Source organism: Poecilia mexicana, unplaced genomic scaffold, assembly GCF_051168715.1.
Source record: "Poecilia mexicana isolate PSO_F unplaced genomic scaffold, ASM5116871v1 scaffold_6, whole genome shotgun sequence".
Taxonomy (NCBI): Eukaryota; Metazoa; Chordata; class Actinopteri; order Cyprinodontiformes; family Poeciliidae; genus Poecilia; species Poecilia mexicana.
The window spans coordinates 19,799,935-19,821,669 of NW_028263375.1; the positions used below are offsets into that span (position 1 = coordinate 19,799,935).

General features: G+C 39.5%; 1 protein-coding gene across 2 annotated transcripts in view; it reads right to left on the reverse strand.

Annotated features, from left to right (window-relative positions):
- The window catches only part of abcc8 (ATP binding cassette subfamily C member 8), a 58,026-nt gene extending 37,316 nt beyond the window's left edge, over positions 1–20,710 (reverse strand). For both annotated transcript variants that reach the window (XM_088006367.1, XM_014985273.2), the window contains exons 1-8: positions 20,557–20,710; positions 16,813–16,954; positions 14,314–14,435; positions 10,464–10,630; positions 8,748–8,990; positions 5,344–5,532; positions 4,586–4,750; positions 3,620–3,775 (exon numbers count right to left, since the gene is read on the reverse strand). In XM_088006367.1, coding sequence (XP_087862493.1) covers positions 3,620–3,775; positions 4,586–4,750; positions 5,344–5,532; positions 8,748–8,990; positions 10,464–10,630; positions 14,314–14,435; positions 16,813–16,954; positions 20,557–20,704 — 1,332 coding nt within the window. In that variant the 5' untranslated portion in view covers positions 20,705–20,710. The remainder of the gene's footprint in view (positions 1–3,619; positions 3,776–4,585; positions 4,751–5,343; positions 5,533–8,747; positions 8,991–10,463; positions 10,631–14,313; positions 14,436–16,812; positions 16,955–20,556) is intronic.
- Between the last annotated feature and the right edge of the window lie 1,025 nt (positions 20,711–21,735).

Here is a 21,735-nt window from a genome sequence, read left to right on the forward strand (position 1 = left end):
AGACCTCACAGCGCTGAGACAAACTTCTGATGCTGTGGATGATGGGACCTGGACCAGTCAAACCAGTATCACTGGACAATGCTACAGGCAGAGAGACATTAACAATGGCTTCTCCGTTCTCTCTACTGGGACCTGATTCAGACTGAATCTGTTCATCTGTGGTATTTTATATGTAATGTAAAACCAGTTGGATTTTGACTAGAGATTTTTTTTTTCACATTAAATTGCCCCATTTGATTCTGTTTATTTCAACATTATGAATGCATATGAATGTAAGCCCAGTAAATCGTACATTCACGTTATCTATCCTCTTCTCTGTTTGATTTATTATTTGAGAAGTCTTCCCTTTTTAGCGTTTTTACCAATACAGAGTCATTTGTGAATCTATTTTGGACATGATATCATCTACAGTCACCTTTTAACTATTAGATTTTTAAAGTTTGTTCTTTTATTAAATGTTAATCTTACATAAATCCTCAAAAAACTTTTCTTCATCCTTTGCCAGTGCAGTTTTTTTTAAATCCATGAAAGTGGCCAAGAATTCATTTTCAAACATAATAAATGTGCTGATAACCAAAGCGAATGATTTGATGTTTGGTGACCTTTGAGAGTTGTTGGGTTTTGGACACCAGAGTATTTTAAATGAGTTGATAGTTGCAATAGCAAAGGCTCCAGGGTGCCAGGCAGAAATCACAGGGCTCAATAAAGGAGGTCAGGCTTTCAGCTACAATCATAAAGTCCGTTTCTGATTGTTCAGGCAGAGACATCAGTGACCTGCTGGGGGCCGTCTTGTTTAGCTCCCACAGTGATCATCTTGTCGCTCCTAGAACAGAAGAGCGGGTACTGATGGGTTAAGAACATCCTGTTGTCCTGTTAGACCTTCCTCTTTCCTGGAACGCCATCTCTGCTCTTTACGCTGTGCTGGGAGACAGAGCACGCTTTCTGGGAAACACACATATTGATATCGCTGCAGATGTACCTGTGTAACCTCTGCAGGGCCAGGATTTGATGCTGGCCAAATCCAAATGCAAAACTACTGACGACATTTTTTTTTTAAATATGAAAACAGTAAAATGGTTCCTGTCTCAGTTGGTTGTCTCCTTGTTGCCTGTTGCTAATTTGATGAGAATAAAATCAACAAGCATCTCTGCTGCTTAACCGACCCAGTCAATGTTTGACTTGAAGCTAAAATCAAATAAATATGAATCTTTTGTTTAATAATTGGCTTAAAAATAAATGGACATTACAGAAACATTAACCGTAAACATGTCATCCCCTTCTCTGCGGTTGCTGCTGATGTTTCTTGAGTATCATGCTTTTGCTTATATCATCTGCTGAGCTTAAAGAGTGAAAATCCATAGAAAATCTTTGGCCCATCAAAGATCTAAGGTGAAATTCAAAAGCTCTCTGACCCATCAGGTCCCAGGAGAAGTCAGCAAAGTTCAAGAATAATTGATTCACTCTAGTTTTGAGGCAGACAGGTGAGCACGGATGACGAATACCAATCCTGCTGTAACGTGAAACACCGTCAGGCTTTAAGTGCCCGTGACAGATGTAGCTCAGATGCTTCGTCAAGTGCTGTTTCATTTCTGCGTTCTTTAATTTGCCTTGGCTCTGTAACGAGACACAATGTCAGCAGACTCACTGTTTGCTGGACAGTTTAGTTCGCAGCAGGTTCAGAATCTTGACTTTCTACATCCGCATAAAATCCTGCAGACCAAAAAGCAACCAAAATTTGCTTTTTGGTTGTGAGTCTGCATTAAAACCGCATGCAGAAACAAAACTACACCGTAAACAAAAGCAATCCATCGAGTTCAGCCTGGTGGAAAATTAAATCGGATGGTCCAAATGTGCAAGCTTTGATTTTTTTTTTCATATTTTATTTTATTTTATTTTTTTGCTAACAAATATTGTAAAGATTTTGTTTTATGTTTTTATTTATCTCTTCAGCCTTTCAACATGATATTCTGCTCTGAATTGTTATTCTCATTTGGAAAACAAACATGTTTTTGCAAAACAATTTCCTGCCAGGAAGACATAAAAGGATTAATTTGTCAAACAGATAAAAAATATTCTAAAAATTACTCAGATGCGACGACACTTTGCTGCAGAACAGCACGGCTTTGCAAAAGAACCAGCGTTTGTTTTGTGCTGGGATTAGTGAGACCAAAATGGTGACAAGGCTTTTTTTTAAGATGTTGATAGCAAAACATAAAAAAAACGTTCAAGTGCAGAAAAAAAAATAATTTTATAAATAGCTATTTGATAATGATAAGCAAAGTTTGACTGATGTTGACATAAACTGATCAAGTTTTCTTTTAATAGTGTGTTCAGTGAAAAATTATTTTGTTTAAAACTGTCACAATGTACAGTAAATACAAAGGATATCCTGATCCAATCCTAAGTATCATCTCAGCGACCTGGTCAAGCATATTGGGGCAGTCAGCATCAGAGACCAGAGTCTCTGAATCTAATAGTTTAGTCAGAACTAAACTCAGCAGATTATAAAAGATGCACTGATAAAACTTTTATAAACCCAAACGAATTGACTTTTTCTTTTGAAGTCTGACCTGTAAGTCTTGACAACACACAATTAACTGCAGTCACACATAGATATTTATTTTACAAGCAAAATTATTAATGGGTCTGATTAAAACAGAGCGTAAACATGCTAATCTTAGCCTATAGCCTCTAAACATGGTTTTATTTAAATTCATTTATTTAAATTTAACTGTTGTGTACGTTCAGAAACACAACAAAGCACATTTCAGGTTGTGCACTCGGGATATTACAGCCCTCTAAATCATCTAAACCTTCCCACCAACTCAAATTTTCTCCAGATTATTAACAAATAGAACCCAGCAGGAATACTAATGTGCAATGATTTTATGTCATAAAAAGGCCTTTCATTTTATGTAGATGGAAAACGACTCAGCAGGTAAACATAACTCGATAATATCTCTTTTCTACACCTAGGAGAGGAGTAGGCAGTTCACAGAGGGAACTCTGAAGTGAGCAAGTATCATGTGATGATTCATTTCCAACCATTATTGAACCTCTATGGTTGGCTGAAACAGCAGCTCCATTACAAGCTGTTTTTAATTCTCATTTTTCTTGTCTGCATTAATGTTTGGGTTCAATTAATCACACAAATAATTGATCTCACAATTTTTACACAGGAAAAAAAGAAACCTTTCACTGGGGAAACTCAGAGCTTTCTAATAGACTGCACACAATAACAGAGAATCAATTAAACTCCGACTGCGGCAATAACATCCAGCACTGAAGACTAATGTTCTCATCCTCACACTTCTCACTATACATCACTTTATTTCCCCACATAATAAAAACGCCTGTTGAGTGAGCTGTAAAAGATCAAACAAATCCAGATACTCATTTGTGGAATAGTAGGAGAAACAAGCCGCAAAAACACAAATATAGTAGCTTTATTACAAAGCTTAGTGAGGAAGAAAAGAAAACGAAGCATATAACCAAAATGCCTCACAGAAAGGAAATTATTAAGTTTTTGCTTCAAACCTTCTGCTGCCCATTGTTGCTATGGAAGACACAGACGACGAGATGAACTGTAAAAGTACACAGACAAAAACATGTTTCCTACCTGCACTGGCATGGCCCACAGGTTAGGACAGAGGAAGAAGAACCACATGAGCTGGTTGGTATCTATGGCAACCAGGTTACAAATCTGAGCGACGGTGAGCTCTCCCATGGACATGTTGGACGTGCACAGGCGCATGATTTTGTTGTAGATTTTTGTCTGGGGAGAGAAATGATATTCCAAGAAACATCATTTGTTTCACGTAGCTTTTTATGCCTAAACAGAATAAACCAAAGTGCCGTGTGTGACGGCAAAACGATTCAAGGGAAATGAAAGGAGGAAGGAAAAACAACACCTGCTTTTAAATCCTTTAATAAAGACAAAATTTGAAAATGTCCCCTGCATTTGTATTCACCTCTCTTTACTGCATCACGTTGCCTTCAAAATTCACCTGTTTATTAAATAGGACTCTTATTAAAGACTGCTGTTTAATCTCAGAGAATATTAGAGAACAAATAACGTCATGAAGACGAAGGAATGCAGCAGAAAAGTCGAGGATAAAGCAGGGTTATAAAACAATATCTCAGGCTTTGAACGTCTCATGTCCGACCACCTGAGTTGACAGACGTGGCAACGAGAACATGACTGACAGAGGCAGTCACAGCCCATTAAGAAGCTGTGGACGGGACCACTATTAGTTTTGCACTCCACAAATTTGTCCTTGATGTTTTAGTTGCAGGAAGGAAGCCAAAGCTGAAAAGCAAGCCAAAAGAGGTCCAGTTTGTAGAGATCCAGGAGCAATCTTGTGGAAGAAAGAGCTCTGTTCAATGAGACCAAATCTGGATGTGAATCTGAGTTTAACAGTGATTTTAGGCATTATAAGACTAATTATTTGCTCATTTTAAGACAGAATTGCATCCTAATGCGACTCCATGGCTAAAACTGAGTTTTCAACCAAGAGGATTGAAAAAGGTTAATGTATAAAAATCTCTGGTGGACAAAGTCTGGACTTTGGCCAGACATCTTCACCTGTATGGCTCCTCGCAGGTTGATTCCAGTTTCGATGGCGACGTAGTAGGAAGCCTGGAGGAAGGTCCTCTGCAGGAGGAGAGCGATGAAGAGCAGCACGGCCAACACGTACGCGTTCTCCAGGAATTCTTTGGATGAAATAAAATAGATGCCAAGAAGCTTCATCTGTAAGGACAGGAAGCAGAGGGAGAAATAAAAAAATACTGAAGGATCCTTTATTGTTATTCAAGCTGCAAACTCAAAGTCAGGAAGAAATCCTCGGTTTCAACAACGGTCGTCTCTTATGCGAGTACAAAACCTCAAAAAGAAGGCATTTTGTAAGGAATAGCCCTCAAGGTTTAACCACATTTTCAGTGGAAATGGATCATCCTCAATCGATTGTTACTGATGACTGGTTAATATGAGCTTCAATGTCTGAAATTTCTTTCTTTTCTCCAGAGTTAAGTTGTCATATCCTAAAGTGGAGCCACTTTTCAGCTGCTCTGTTAAACTGAGCTGCTATTCTGACTACTTTTCATGAACTCAAGAGCCCTTTTGTGATTCTATAATTAAGTTTGACGCTCACATCTGCCTCCCTGCAACAAATGCTCAATGTTCCTTTGGTGCAGGAAAATGCCTGAATGGCTCTGAGTCTGCACTGTGAGGAATCTAAGAAGCTGAAAGAGCTTCAGCAGCAATAGGTCTCATAAATATTTGAACAGTTTGGCATTAATGGACGGGGGGGGGAAGGTGCTTCTGCACTGTAGAAGGACTCTCACCGGTTGCTGGATGGTACGATTGTCTTTGCTGATGTGGTGAACGATGCCAGAGATGCAGAGCGGGCCGGCGAAGCCCAGCAGGTCCGCCATGATGCGGAACGTGATGCTGAGGATGAGAGGCCTGCCGAAAGCTTTTCTCAAAGCCAGCCAGATCCACTTTGGACCTTGAGGCGCAGTGCCCTGAGGCTTCTGAGAGGGAGGTAAACAAAAAAAAGCAACTGGAATCAAAGTGATCAGCTTGGTAAGTGAAGTTATTGAGGGATTATAACCAAATTCCACAATTAAGGTCCGACGGGACAAATACTCTGCCTTGTAATCCAGATTATTTAAGGTATATGACCGTGGATGCATAATTTTGACCTTCTGAGTAGAAGAAAAACAAATCTATAAATGTAAATTTGTACACCAAATCTTTGTTTCCCTTTGTCTTACAGTTTTGTTTTGTTTTTACATGGTAAAAAGAACAATTTAAATAAATTATTAAAAGTCCAACATTAATATAAACTCTTGGCAGTGATGAATGGATGTAAACTCCTTTGCTAAACTGTCTTTGCTGAATGGAGCTCATTTAGAGTGGGTGACATACAATTATATTGTCTTTAAAGGGTTTTAAAAAATATAAATTGAGCACATTAATCCTCATCTATTAGTAATATTATATGTCAGCAGCTGGTAGTTTGCAGTAAAACTGGATCATTTCCTCCTCCTGCAGATCCTGCATCTTCTCCAAGGAATTTAACTGGCAGCCCGACAAAAGGAAAATAAACTGTCTCAGATTTTTAAAGAGCAATAACAGAGCAAAGGGAAATAAATGTGTGGGCGCAAAAGCACAATTAAAGTGAAGTGCCGCTCCATCAACTGCAGCAGAAACCCACAAAATGAGGGGAACTCAATGGCTCCAGTCACTCTACATCAGAGGATGTCATGATTAATGGAAAATTTCACTGAGGAGCCGAGACTCTCAGATGTGTACAGTGTGCATAAATGCTGTGGAAATAATCATATCAGCAACGCAGAACATCAGACAGCAAATAAATTCAAGGTTATTCTCACTTTAAATGCTTCAGTACATAAATAAGTCTGGTAATTAAAAATCTACTTGAGGCTGTAACTTATTCTGAACAAGTTGGTTCAGATAATTAGAACTGATCAGAGGAAAACATCTGGACTGTCACTTTAACAGGATGCTGAGTGTGTGTACGTGTGTATTTCTATAAACATGAGTGAGTCATGCTCAGATTTGTGAGAACAGACGTGACTACTACCATGTCTCCATCTTCCTATTTGAGCTCCTAGTTTTCATGCGTAACACACATCGCCGCACGCATCACAGTTGCGCGCACACACACATGGATCTTCTGCTCCTACCCCAGGTTCAAACAGCTACGAAGGATTTTGTTTCCTTCTCACACTCTCTGAGCAAAACTAGCTTCCCATGAAGAGCAGCGCTTTCAGTCCTTCAGAGGTCGGGATGTCACCTCGTTCACAGATAAATGGGAACGACCCGGCGTCTTCAGACCCCCCTCTAAGTGCCCCGCTGCCACCGCCCTTCCCCGGCACTCCGCTGGGATCTCTCAGCCTCTCTCTCATCCTTCGCTCCTGCCGGAAGGAAGCGGAGTAGCGGTCACACCGGACGCGTACGCAGCAGTGACGACTCTCGGATGAACCAACAAACACTGGAAAACAACGACCCTGTGGAGGAGGCCCTTTACGTCTGACCCCCTGACACGCGGTCCATCAGTAGGACAGAGGGAGTCCCAGAGCGGAGCAAATGAAGGAAAAAAGCAAGATTTTCAGCTGGGACAGGGATTGGAGCAAGAATGGCTCAGGGTGCGATCAATAAGGAGTCCAGAAAAACGAAAACTGTCTCCAAAACTGCTAAATTTTCCCAACTAAACTAGTTACATTTTTATTATCATTTAATATTTTTCTGGACGTTTTCTCTAACAACATTACATTAAATGTCATAACAGTCCAACAATTTACATACATAATTTTTATAGGAACATTTTCTTTTTTTTTTAAAGTGCCAAATAGAAACATTTGTAATATTATTTTATTTTTATCATGTAAGGGAGTGTTAAGCAAAACACACCTGCAACATGCTTGGATAATTTTTTCTCATTCAAAAGAATGTTGAGATTTTGTTTCCTTGTTTTCCCCCCAAAAAACAAAATGGAGTTACTACACAACATAAACGAAACATTTTCAAGGTGTTTTACCATATAAGTCAAGCTTAGCAACAAACACAATTAGTAGCCATGGCTGAAAATGCTAATTTATCTCCAAGCACGCCTCCTTAATTCTTTATTATTTTTTTGTAGTGTCTGTCTGAAGGAAAACAGTTCAGTTGTGTGGGTGTAAAACCAGTCAAAGCATCACTTTTAGCTCATCACTAAACTCCTACAAACCACTGATACGGTGTGAATCTGCAATGGCATAACACGGTAAATATAATAAGAGCCATAAATCCATCCAACACCTCAAACAATGCCAAGAGACAAGCGCTGTGCAGCATGTAGCTACAACCAAAAAATTGTAATATCATCTAAAATAAACAGACGGGAATGAAAAGAAACATTGTGCAAACACAGATACAGGACGTGCCTGATTGCATTTTCCTGTTTACACTATTGGAAAGCTCACTGCAAGCCCAAATAAAGTTTAATAATCCCACAACAGACCGGGCTGAATCATCTCATGACCTGCTTTCATATGAGAACAGCTGAATAAAGTAGGACTGCAGGGTTCAGAGGTCACTCCATGCACACGTCAGACAGGCTGCATCAAAGATATTCTTCTGAGACATTAAAAACACAAAATTGACAGAGGGAAACTGAATAAATAGAAAAGTGAAGTCGGGGCATCCAGGAAAAAACTTGATACAGTCTGAAAAACAGAATTACTTTGATTTGGTTTACAGTGGAAAATTTGATTTTGGTTCCCACTTAAGATAATTACATAAAAACAAAGCAGCTTTAATTTTGTTAGCTTAGATGTGCAACTGTATCCTAGTAGGTTTGCAGTGAAGGGACAATCTAGCGTTTTCTAAAGACTCTTGGCTGCACCGGATTTTAGGGGCATTAGAGAAAAGGAGTTTAAAGACAAAGGCACGTAATATTTTTTTTCAAGTTTTTATTAGTAAAGCATTTTTAAAACCATGTATCATCTTCTTTGAATACACTATTCAAAACTATGCAATTATTATGTGTTAATAATCGCATAAAATCTTGTATTATTGAACTAAAACAGTTCACTGTTATTCAGGAATTTCAATCATTTCAGTTTAGTCATAACTGAACTGAAAAACTACATGCTACAGAAATATGTTTTACCTCATTTTCTCACGTAGATCCAAATTTGATGCATTCTGTGACCATGTGCATATATCTTTTACAGCTCACCTTCTGCTCTTCAAATTCCTGGCGGAGCTTGATGTAGTTGGTGAGCGCCCGCATGGCGATGGGGAGTTTGCCGATGACCTTCAGGTCAATGGGCCGCCTGTGGGCCGACGTGATGAACGTGTTCATCCACCAGTAGGTGGCTTTAGACAGCAAGTTGACAAACGGCTGCAGGAAACGAACGCCCAGGTCCTGGAGGTCTTCCGGGGGCTTCACTTCTGTCGGATTGGCGAAACACATGTAGCGCTGCGGCAGAAAGGAGAGAGCTGATTACTGCTCAAATCAGGCCCGAGACATGGCAACAAAGACAGACCAAAATAATTTGGAAAAACCTCTGATCAGAGAGAAATCAAAACTTGCAGCAGCTTTTGTTTGGAGAGCTAAAATGCAAAAGATGGGTTATTAAAACACACTGTTATTAGTGGGCTTAATCACAGCTGCTGCAAGATAAATCACATTCATTGCACATAGATAACAAGTTGTCTTATATGGCAACTTGGAAAAGCTGAACCATTGACATGAACTTCAGATGAAGCTTTTAAATGAAATAAAAACTGACAGAGTTAAATACTCAGGAAGATTTGACATGATAAGGCTTTCACACTTACTGTGTGAGGACAGAATAATGTGCTATATATAGCCACATGTATCCATATGAATAAATATTAAGGGAAATATTATTTAAAATTAGCTCATGGCACCACAGAAATTCTGTATGATTAAAATTAATGTACAACACAGTTTACATTTTTATTTTCCCCATGAAGGAATAAAGTCACAAATGAATCACTGACAAAGGGAATCACATAATCATATAAGTAATATTTAATTTGGATAACAGTTGCAGGTCGTATGAAGGCCATATCACTTAAATCCTCATAACAGAGCAGATAACAAACAGAGCTTCGACAGGCTGAGCGTGATGGAGTTTCACCCCGAGGAAACCTGCACACTAACAGATGTTTGCTCAGATCTGGGGTTAACACAGATAAACAGGCTAAAGTATCCACAGGAAGAAGACACACAAATGTACACTGTGCTGGCATTTTCCTTTTTCTGCTCAGAAAGGGTCAGGCGGCTAGCTGTAAATGTCAGAAAATGAATAATCTTAACGTGAAGGCATGACTTTGATGTAAAAATCAATAAAACGCAAACAAAAGACACGATTAGGATGCCACTTGAAATGAGTTGAGCTTAAAGGTCTGTTAAACTGTAGGAGACAGATGTCCGCTGTAGCTCTTGTTGTGGTTAATAAACCTGATGGGCTCTTTGCTTTTTCCACGATTCTTTTTGCATTGTTTTTTTAATGTAATTGAAAATCATGGACATTTTGTTTTGATATTTATCCTGTAATCAGTTGAAATGCCAATGTTGATGTCTAATTCATCACCTTTTTTTGATAATATTATCACTGTGGACATGTCAGAAGTAAACTTGGAATAAATTTAACCTGCAAAAGTCTGTATTTCTGTATATGCGAGTGTGCTGCTACCTAGAAAATAAGTGTGTGTGTTGCTTTCACATCAAAGCGGTAATATCCAACCAAACATCCTCACCGAAGTCACATTCATCCGTATCAATAAATCTGTATTAACAGCTCATTAAAACCCAAGCAGCAATCCTCCGTTTCCATCTCAATGCATACTGCATCACAAATCAAAAATGATCTCTGCTTAAAAGATGACACACACACACACACGCACACATACGCAGGCTCACCCTCCCCAGGATGACGTTGATCTCCACGGCCAGTAGAAGCCCATAAAGCAGCACCAGAAGTCCAGTGATGCAGTAGCGGAGCTGCCGGGGGCCGATGCCGTGCTCGGTGTACTTTGCGAACTTGATGGTCTTCATGATGAAAGCCAGCACCCAGTAGATCAGCAGGGCTGCGGAAAAGTCGCAAAGATCAGAGAGACGCAGCAAATCACAAAGCAAGCAGAGAAGATAAAGAAACTGACTGCAGGGCAGCATTTAAATTAAAAGCCGTAATGTTGACAGGTCGATGAATCAAAGTGTCAAAACTTGAAGGATTTTATAATCTGCATTTTTTTACCCAATATATTTCCTATATACATCAGCCAGATCTATAATGATAAGCACAGAAAACATGAAAAGGTATTTATCACACCATTTATGTCACTTAAAAATCACAAACAACAGTGTATTTTATTCAGATTGTTCCATCCTTGTGTGCAATTTAATCTCAGTATAAATCCAGCTGCTCTGCGAAGGCATCAGAGGTTTGTCGAGAACATCAGCGAACACGCAGAACCATAAAGACCAAAGGACGCAGCAGACAGGTCAGACATACTGCTGGGGAAAGTTTAACCCCTTAACATTCAAAACGTTTACATGCGAACCACTGACGGCTAAAGCAGAATTAGGTTATAAAACAACGTCACAAGCTTTCAGCATCTCATAAAGCTCTGTTACAGCCATCATCTGAAAATAGAAACATGTCACAGCAGCAACGTGACATGATGAACTGGCTGCCTATTTATTTAAGGATCAATTTAAGTTTGGTTTGTTTTTAAGAGTTTTGGTGGCTTATTTAACTTTGTTTATTTTAAGTTTGACATTAGTTGTTATTGCCTGTTATTCAGATTTTGTTGCGCTATTAGAATTTAACTCTGTCCTGTAGTTTACCTGCTTTTACCTTGCTTTATAAATAAACACAGTATGGTGTAGCTTAGAGGTCTTTCTAACATGTCAGACCTGGCAGGGGGAACATTCCTCAGAGAAGCAGCAAAGAGGCCTGATGTAGCTCCAGAGAAGCTGCAGAAATTTACAACTCAGGAGAATGTGATAGCAGGAAAACGATTAGTGGCACACTCCTCAAATCTTGTTGTTATGGAAAATTAGTAAGAAGAAAGCCGTAAGAAATTCAGCTTACAGTACAGTTAACCAAACACCACGAAGAAGACACAGCAAAAACACAAACTTCTGCGTTAACATCTACAAAGCACTACATTTGTCTAAAATAAAGTACATTAAAGGTGATAGTTTTAACATGATGAAATGTGTAAATGCATAAAGGGGCATAAATACATTTGCAAAGCACTTTAAATATTTTCTTTTTCACAGTATGCAAGAGAACTTATTTAATTCCCAACCCTAATTTTGTTTCTGGAGGAGTTTATCTTCCGTGCACCAAGCAGCTTTCAAGGTCACCAATTTTAAAATAGCAGATCAGCGTGTCACTTTTGTTTTATGAGATTTCTTGGAAGGTCAGTCCAGATGGTTTACTCCAAACTCTGAGAGGCTCAAAGTAAAAATAGCAGGAAAAGAAAAGCGTTTCCTACATATTGTATTGATGGGAAACATAAGAAAAAAGATCAGTGAACAACATCCATCCAAATACTGCTTGTACATTTTGTAATGAAGAACTCTGATGGCATTACTTCATCAGCGTGAGGGTCAGCGCCACAGCCTCCATTTGAAAGATTAATATCTGTCTGGCTGTGACACGGAGACCTAAAGACAAAGGCGGCTTGGTAACTTCGTGGAGGTAAAACAGCAAAGGCTGCATGCAGACGAATTAATGGAGTGAAAAAAGTAAAGAACAACTACACCAAAGTTAACTCCGACACGATGAGCTGTGGTAGTTTATTCATTTTTCAGCTGAGATCATTAGCAGGCAGATCACTGAGACCACTGTGTTTCCTTACCAAAACGTCACAGTATTTAATATGCAAGCAAGAAAAGGTTTCATTCCTCTCACAAAAAGACTGGAGCACAATTCCCTGAGGCACCTTCTCATAGATATTACCTTCAATCACTAAAAATCTCATCTGAAACTAATGAACCATCCATGAGCAAATGGCTGCACAAGGGCCCATGCAGCAAAGAATATTCAACATATTCAACAAAACAAGAATCCCTATGAGAATAATTCAGAGAAAACTGATCTGTAAAGGCAGACTTGATCAAGCTGCTGTCACTGCAGCAAAACATGCAGCCATGTTTTTAACCATCATGACCTTTTTTCCTGTTTATTGTTAGCAAAGCTATAGGTAAGGTCCTTTGTTGTCTTCTATGTTCACATGCTGTTTCTCAGAATTAAAAATAATGATTGTAAGATAAGCATGATCAACAACACACTAATAATAATAATAATAATAATAATAACTGTAGAACCATAGCAAGATAGGCTGTGCACATTATTTTATTGATTTTAGCTTTTTCACCGATAGCAATAATGTTCACAGTGAAAGCGATGTTGTGTCTGCTGCTGCAGCTTCCAGGACATGCCCTGTTATTTGCTCTCTACACTTTGTCTACATCCTATGTTGTATCTCATATATCCACGGTCATCCCTGGACCGGTCCATACATTTCAAAATGTTCAAAGCAACGCAATATGACTTAACCTGAGACTCCCTGTTTGTGAATTACTCAGGTCAAAACTGATTTAAAGTTGGATCTTTGGTCCCAGCACCTCCACAAGGACAAATTTACTTCATTTCTTAAGTTATAGTTGTTAGTAAGACCAAATAGAAAACAGTCTGTGCTGGAGTTTCAAACATGTGACTTTCAGATACTGTTCATCTACTGTAAATGTGTTTTTTGTTGCTGTAGTTTTTTTTACCCATTTTGTCTTGCATGCTTAACTCTTGCACACTCTGCACAATGTGCTGCCATGGGTACAAGCTGAATTGAAATTGAGTGAAATCTTTCAAACTGATAACCTTGGAAAAACCTTCGGAAAGTCTGGGAAGCTATTGATCGAGATCACTTTACAAGATGGCAAGAACTTAGAGGTAATGTACAACCATCTGCAAAGTACTGAATACTTTATAAACTCAAACGGTGCCAAGACTCATTGCAGTCATGAACATGTCATGACACAGAAAGTAACAACCAGGGCAGCTGGTCATGGTTTTGGGAGTTTGTTAACAAACTAGGTTCCCATTACAAGTTAATAGCAAATCTTACCTGTTGTGAGAGTAAGCAGAACATGTATTTTCTCCTATTGTTAATGGGCTATTAACAAATTTAATTACAACTCTCAGGTGGTTGCTATGGAAATAATGAAGATTTAACCGCTCCTTAGTCTTTCCCTTTGCCTGCCCCAGGACTCTTGATAAATAGTGTTGCCACTTTTCAAGATGAATCATTGATCAGTCCGTTTCTGTGGCTTTAATGCATAATGATCTGCCATCTTGTCTTGTGCATGATCTATGATCAATAACCTAATGCTGCATGGCACAGTAAGGCAATTTAGTTCTGGCAAAGGTAGATACAATTTAAAATCTGAAAAAAATTACTTGATATGAGCTCTATTCTCTAAATTATAAATTTAGGAACATATGAAAAAGGGTGTTTATCTACTGTATTTAGGTATTAGATAAGTCTTTACTATTGTGTTTTCATCAGGAAAGAAAGCAGCTTTGATTTGTCTTTTCCTTTAAAGTTTTTCATGAAACTAGATCAACATTTTTATGCAGCAAGATGTCTAACATTTTATGCAAAAATAAAGAGAAAACTCCTGTAAAAACCACAAATTCTGTAGCACTTTATCAGATTATGTTTGGAGTAGAAACCTCACTGAGGACTTAAGGAGAATTTACCTAAAAGCAGTTTCGGGAAGTTGGAGGTCTCGATGTTGTGATAGTAGACAATTGATGTGATGCCAGCCATGAAGGCCAGAGCTGCAGGCATGTACAGGTGAAGATGGAGAGACACGGTGAACCTAAAAAAGTTCAACAGAAAAAGAAACAAGTTAGCAAATGCTTCAGACTGTTGACAGGGATACTCTTGTGTGTTTCTGTGATGATGATGAGCAGCTGCAGCAGAGGTCATTAAACTCGCCGCATGTAAACAAAAAAATTTAAATAAAGACTGATACGACATCTGGCCCTCTTCGGAACAACAGTAAGGTCAGCCTAAAGAGGGAGCTGAAGAGGTGAGCAGATGGAGAGCTCTTCTAACCAACTAACAACAACTCACCGTCCTCTAGTCTGTGGAAAAGACTGAGGTGCAAAAAGCACAGAAGCACACTGACTCACTGCTTTTGACAACTACATGGTGCAGAAAGAATCCATACAGAGAGAGAGGAAAAACGTTTATTATGGGATCGCAGATTTATTACATATGTAGGACACGGTGTGATGTAATTTCACAATTTGAACTGATGCACACGCTGTTGTTTTGGTTCCAGCAGAGCCTGAGTAAAGTCGCTGCAGCTCATCGACTTGTTTTTATTTGGCAGCAGGGAGAATTGGGACACAAACTCCATCACTTGGCTCCAGCTGACCTCGCCCTTGTGGTGCCAGCTGCTGGGGAAGCAGGTGGACGACTGGCTCGGTGTTAGAAAACTCAATAACCTCTTCCAACCTCATCCAGCATCCACTGGAATGTCCTCTTGAGTTAATGTCAAACTGCATCGCTTTCCAGAGTCAAATATTGAGAGACTTCAGCCATTTTGAGTCAAATTTAATGTATAAATACAGACGTTCACAGTGAGCCTGGACTATGGATGGTTGCACAGATGCTTGAAATGTTTAGAAATTTTGCAGTTAAATTTAAAGAATCATTTTAATGGGCTTGTGTGCCACATTAGAAGTTACATAGGGACCAAGCTTTTTCTGAAATCCAGCTTTCAGTCAGCTGAATGATTATAACACTCCAGGAGTTCTCTTGTTTTAACATAAGATCTTCCATCAATTCACAATGAACCGTATCCAGTCCCACAAATTCATGGTGCACAAACCCCACAGTGATCTTTCATTAGGCCAGACATACCATCAAACTGTTCTGCAGTAAAACAGAGCTACAAAATATACTTCATCTTAATATCGCCAGAAGCCAAGAGAGAAATGTTTCTTCCAAACAGCATTTACACATTCCCCAGTGTGCTTTTTTTGGACTCCAGAGAAGATCCTCCTTCGATTTCCATCCAGGTCTACCCACGATGCCAAACGTGATCGCTCCACATCGTAGCTAATCCTGACTGAACACTGTTGGGCAAATCCGATAAGGACATTGATGCAGATGATGAATGGTGGTCAGGGAAGTGCCAATTGCAGCTAATTGGATTCGGCTCCCATCGCAGGTGGATAACAGTGTTTGATTAGATAATAAAATCACTCTGAGGAACTACAGCCTCGCAGTAATCAAGAAGAATCCCAGATGAAATTAAATTACAGGGCACACAATAAAAAGCGGAAAAGATCAGTTTTCCTCCACAGACGAAAAAGCCAAGACATTAAACCACTGAGGTGAATTTAATCAACTCTGGGTAAGCTTTTTTTTTTCTCATGCAGGGACTGATACTTTTATTTAAATATGTAAAACTACCTTTCTCACTTGGTAAATGATCTCAGCTGCCACACTATTACAATTTCAGAAGTGCAGCATTAATGATTACTATGAAATATCACCCATATAATCCATTAAAATGAGCAAATGCAGTGAAAAACAATCATTTGTACCGAAAACACTAAAAAATGTCATGTGAAAAGAATTATACATAACATTATATATAACATTAAATATTTAGTTAAGGAAAAATGATGACCCTCTTGACTAAAATAGCTTCAGTGCCTCCCAGAGCTTCTTATATAAATTTGAGAACAGTTTTTCCCTCTCATTACAGTCGGCTATGAGATATTTGGGGGATTTCTTTAATGTCCAGCCAGTCCTTGGTGGATTACCTGGCATGTTTTTAGTTTTTTAATCATTGTCATGTTGAGGATTCAGTTCTGCTTCACTCTAGTACTAAAGTATCTCCAAACCATGGCACATCCACCTCTAGGAATCACAGCTATTTTCCAGGAACGCTGTTTTTGTTTATGATGAACAAAAACTAATTTATTCCTCACCATAAATTCTATTTTGAAATTTACATATTAAAGAATTTTTCTCAGTTTTTAATGTTTTTTTTGTTGTTGTTGTTATTGCTAAATATTTTTAAATATTCATAAGTTTGTATAGATTGGAAAACACACTGCTGTTCATAAGATGCCCTGTTTTTTTTTTTTGTTGTTTTTTTTTTGTCACAAGAGTGCAACCTGTGTGGCTGAAATCATAGCGAGACAACAAAATTACAGTATTTGGGTTTGACATACCCATCGGAGACGATGCCTTCTGCGATCTCACAGATGAGGATGAAGAGCAGGACGAAGGTGAGGAGCCAGCGCAGGTTGTGTCCAGGAAAGTGGAGCCAGGTGCTGTGATGGATGTGAACCTTTGAACTCTGGCTGCCCCAACCTGAAACCAGAAAGACACATTCTAATCAAAATATCGTGTAGGATAACTCAGCTTTTATTATCTGTGTTAATATGAGTAGATAAACTTGTGCATTGGAAAAAAATAATATTTTTGACTTTATGCTCTGTGGGGATTAGTAGCTACCTAGTTACGATCCATAATCTGTAAAGAAGGCTGAATAATTTAGATAATAAAAGACAAAAATGACCGCCTGCCAGAGTTTAAGGAGCTTCTCTCACAGCCCTCTTAAATACTCTGGGCGATCCCTGGCAGGCGATGAAAGCAGCTGTATGGCTGCCAACCTGAGAATGGAGCTTCAGCCATTTCCTTTGTTATTGTCGCTTGGACAGATGTTGGCTTTAACTCAGAGCATAAAACAAGCAAGGGTGAGTCATCAAAAAGCAGTTCATGTGACAAATATCAACCTCTGCTGTAGAGAAAGTTACATAAGAGACTCTAGTGCTTTTGGCACTTTTGCCAGTTTATTTCACTCTGAAGTGTTGGCACAGACTGATCTGCAGCATGTCTTTTCCTCCTCAGCTCTTTTTCACACATGCAAATTCATTCACTCTGCTCAAGCGCTGTTCACGGAAAAACGAAGTCAAATATTGTGTAAAATGGGCATAAATCATTCTGCTGCTTTTGCTGCATATGTGAAACCTGAACTAATTTACATCAGACAAAATTTGTAGATGTCAGGAAACCGCTGGCTGCTTGGTTGTTGCTCGTCTATCAGCAGCTATGGAGGGTTTGGAGATGACTGAGCTTAAATAATCCTCCTCTCTGATTGGTTCTGTGATGCTAAAGGTCTCTTGGTGAATACCTGTCCATCTTCCCAGTCTTTATTTGAACACTAGCCTGTATGCAACTCCGTGAATTGGTGAGCACCAGCTGAGAAAGACATTGCACAGCTTCAGGCACAATGGAGTGCATCAGACATCAGGCTGCACATAAACAGGTCTCTGACTATAAAAGGATTTGTCAGGTGAGCCGAGAAGATTTCGCACCCCCCAAGGTTTGTCTTTAGTGGAGAGGCTGTTGGTGAAAGCACATCAGCACAGGGCGGCTGAAGCGAGGGAGGAAACCCCTGCAGGTTTATTATTCACTTTGAGGTCTTTTTCTTTTAGCGACAATTTGTGCTTTAACCCTTTGAGGATTTTCAAGGATTTATTTAGATTTTGATGGTGAAAGACAAGTGGAAACGGTTTTATGCCCAGGCCACATGCATGTCGTTTATACGTGCTAATCAGTGGTGTTAAGGTGTTTTGGTCTTTTATTTAAATGTTTGGTTTTAATGTAATTCTTTATCGACAGTGGAATTATACAAAAATATGATTGCAACAATTTTTAAAGACAAAAAAAATTTAACTGATCAAACATGAGCAACTATACACAAACATCTTCACTTATATTTAACAAAATGCTGCCTACTAAGTTCATCTGAACCTCATGTGTTTTTGAGCCATATACAACTTCTTGGCACAATAATAATTCAAAAACAGGACTTTTTTTTTTTTTTTTTTTTTTTTTTTTTTTAGATATTCTATTTTAGAACCAAACTCTGTACAGGTTTCAAGCATCTGACCCAAACTCAAACCCTAAATGGAAAGTAAATGATTTGAAGGTTTGTACTCAACTAGTATCGCTTTCCAAAGTAAAGAGTTGATATAATGAGATGGTGTAGAAAGTTGTTCCTGCCCATATGGACCAGCCAAATGTCTGATAGGTTTATATCCAAAGCTCCAGCTAGTTGGCCAAAGTGACAAAAAATAAAAATACAATTGGGGTTGTTAAGGAGTGAATTGTAAGCCTAAGTCTATATGTATTGTTAAGCATAGCCATGGCAGCATCATGCAGTGGATATGTTCAACTCCTATCATGATCAAACATCTATCATGTATTGTGAGTACAGAGGATCCGAATGCAAGCAGGAGACATGGAAAATGAATGACACATAACTTAAAATTAGAGAGTCAAAAACGCAAACACTACTACTAATCATAAGAACTCAAAGATGATAATCCAAAATACTCATAAAAACAGGTTCTAAAAGGATAAACCCAGTTTATGTTAAGCTTCTGACATAATTCCAACATTAACACTGGAGTGAATTTATGAATTAATCCTAAATTCCAAGATTAAACCGGGAAACACATTCATTTCAAGTAACCCCTACAATTCGAATTAGAAGATAGATCAAGTATCCATTGTTTGACTTATCTTCTAGCCTTCTACATTAATCAATTTAGACATTTTGATCCGGCTCTGAAACAAAATAACGTCCAAAGTCGGACTTGTCAGCGGAGAAGCCTGAGCATGTGTGATCACAGCAGCGATGTGTGCAGAGAGCCTTGTTACGCTCCACTGATGGCACTAATAGAAAGGCCAGCAGCCAGGAAGGTGAGCCGTGGATGTGTAACCTAACGCCAGCATCATTTTTGCCTCTGTGAACTACAGCACATACCATCAGGGGGATCACACCGGCGAGTCGAATGCAGCTCTGTGAAGGTGTTTCGTTCGAGGGAGTGAGTGTGGATTATCAGTCATGAAGGTCAAGCTTCAGTAAGAGACGACTGAACTTATTTACTTGATTCTTGACATTCTTTTAACCTACAGTTCTAATAAAGGACACAGAAAGTACGGCTTTCAAGGACATTTGGACTTAAAATGCAGTTATTCCAAGATTAACTGTGTTCCTGTTTCTGTTTCTTAGTTTTAATGGTTTTTAGTCTGATGTGTACGTGCTTAAACTGGATTAGGTTCTAAAATAATATGCAGTGTTAAATCCATCAATAGAACATCAAAGAGTTTGGCGCAACAATAGAGAAAAGACAAGAGGAAAGAGGCGACGACAGAAAATAAGTAGAAGTCTTTTTTGTGGTTTGCCACATATATGCAGGAGAAGATGCTCTTCCCAGATTAAATTAAAAAGAACAACTATTTTTGGTGGAAATCTAAGCACAGTATTTACCTCTGAACACAGAATCCTAACAACAAGTCATAGTGGTGGAAGAATCATGCTGTGCTAGACAGAATCTAGTCAGTGCTGACAGGAAGATATAAATACTGTAAGAAAACCCTTTAGAGGCCACAAACTGAGGAGGAGGTTTAGCTTCCAACAGGACAACAGACTGAGACAACACATTTTAATGTCTAGATGTATAAAGCTGGCAGAGAATTGGCTCAAAATACTTGCAGCTGTAACCAGAGCTGTAGGTTGTAGTGCAAAATACTGACTCAGGGTGGCTGAGTAAATGGTATGCCACACTTTTCAGATTTTAAGAAATTTGTAAGAATCTACGTTGAAGTTGCTTCTATTGTACCGATATGTTTTCATCCTCCCTTATTTGCTTTCGCTTCGAGAAATAATAAACACTGAAAGGAGCTTATTAATAAATCATGATTAGCTAAGATGTTTAGACTCGTTGTAGGAAACAAGCTATCAACGGAGTTAACGTGGAAAGGTAAACAAACTGGAAGAGAGACAACGGCAAGGGCACGTTTATCGATCTGACTGTGCTGACATCCTGTGAGGATGCTGAGTGTGTGATATCTGTGCCGGTCAGTGCAATGAGAAGATCTGACCATCCTGCTAGACTCACCAATGAAGAGGATGGGGAAAGTGATGAAGAGGAGAAAAACATGTGGGACCACGTTGAGTGCATCCAGGAAGCAGCCGTTGTTGAGAACACCCCTGTCCACATTGTAGGCCGATGAGTTGTTCTCACTCCCACAGAAAGCCAAGGACATGGTGGATCCGGGGCTCTGTCAGGAGGAAATGCCGAGGAAGAAAAGGTGGAGGAAGAGGAGAAGGAAGAGGGGAAGGCCAGAGACAGAGGAGAGGCAGGGAGAATTTTAAGGCTGACGCTTTCAGAGCATGTTGTTTGTTCAGAGGCAACACCGCATCTTCAGATCCTGCAAATTCCCAGCGTGACCTCCTTTCGTTCTGATTCAGCTCCAAAATATCAGATCCAGTGGAAACCAGGAGACAGAGTCAGAGTCCAGTGCAGCAGCAGCAGCAGCAGCAGCAGCACCTCCCTCTCCTCTCTGACCGTCTAAGCAGCTTTTCCCATGTTGGTGAGAAACATCTGCATCCCGTCCGACTGCAGGCTGCTGACATCCTCTAAGTCTGAAGCTTTGTGCACAGCTCCGCACGCCCCGGTAGGACGCATTCAGACACCCTCACATCGCACACAAACAGGCTCACATGAAGAGCAGCGGAGGCATTCTGCAGCACACCAGCTATTCCTGTCTCTTTAGAGTTCAAAGTCGACCTTGGATGACGAGAGGAAAGGAGGGCAGAGAGTGCAGGCGTGCTGGAAGTGTAAGTAAGAAACGTTAAATGCTGTGGATGAAGGCAGGGGAGGGCAGAGAGGGGGAAGGAAAAGAGACGGGGGGGTTTCAGCTGCTGGATGAACAGTGCAAACGTCACGTCAGAGGTACGTGAGAGGCATGAGCAACTGCTAATAACCTGGCTCAGAGCGGCACATTTTCAGGGGCATGCATTATCCTACGCTTCATTCTTTTATTTAACGCTATACCTGGGCTATAATGGGCTGTGCGGGGCAATTTAAATATTCATGAATTTCAGGAATGGGTTACATCGTGCCTCAAAGTCTTTGCCGGCAGAGACTCCCAGCATAGCGGCAGCTGATTTGTGGAGGGATAAGGAGAGACCACATGGGAGCGGATTTTTGATAATCCATCAGTGGGCAAGAAATACCTCACAAGACTTTTTTGCAGTAAAAACAATTCATGCTTAATGTTTTCCATGTTGACCC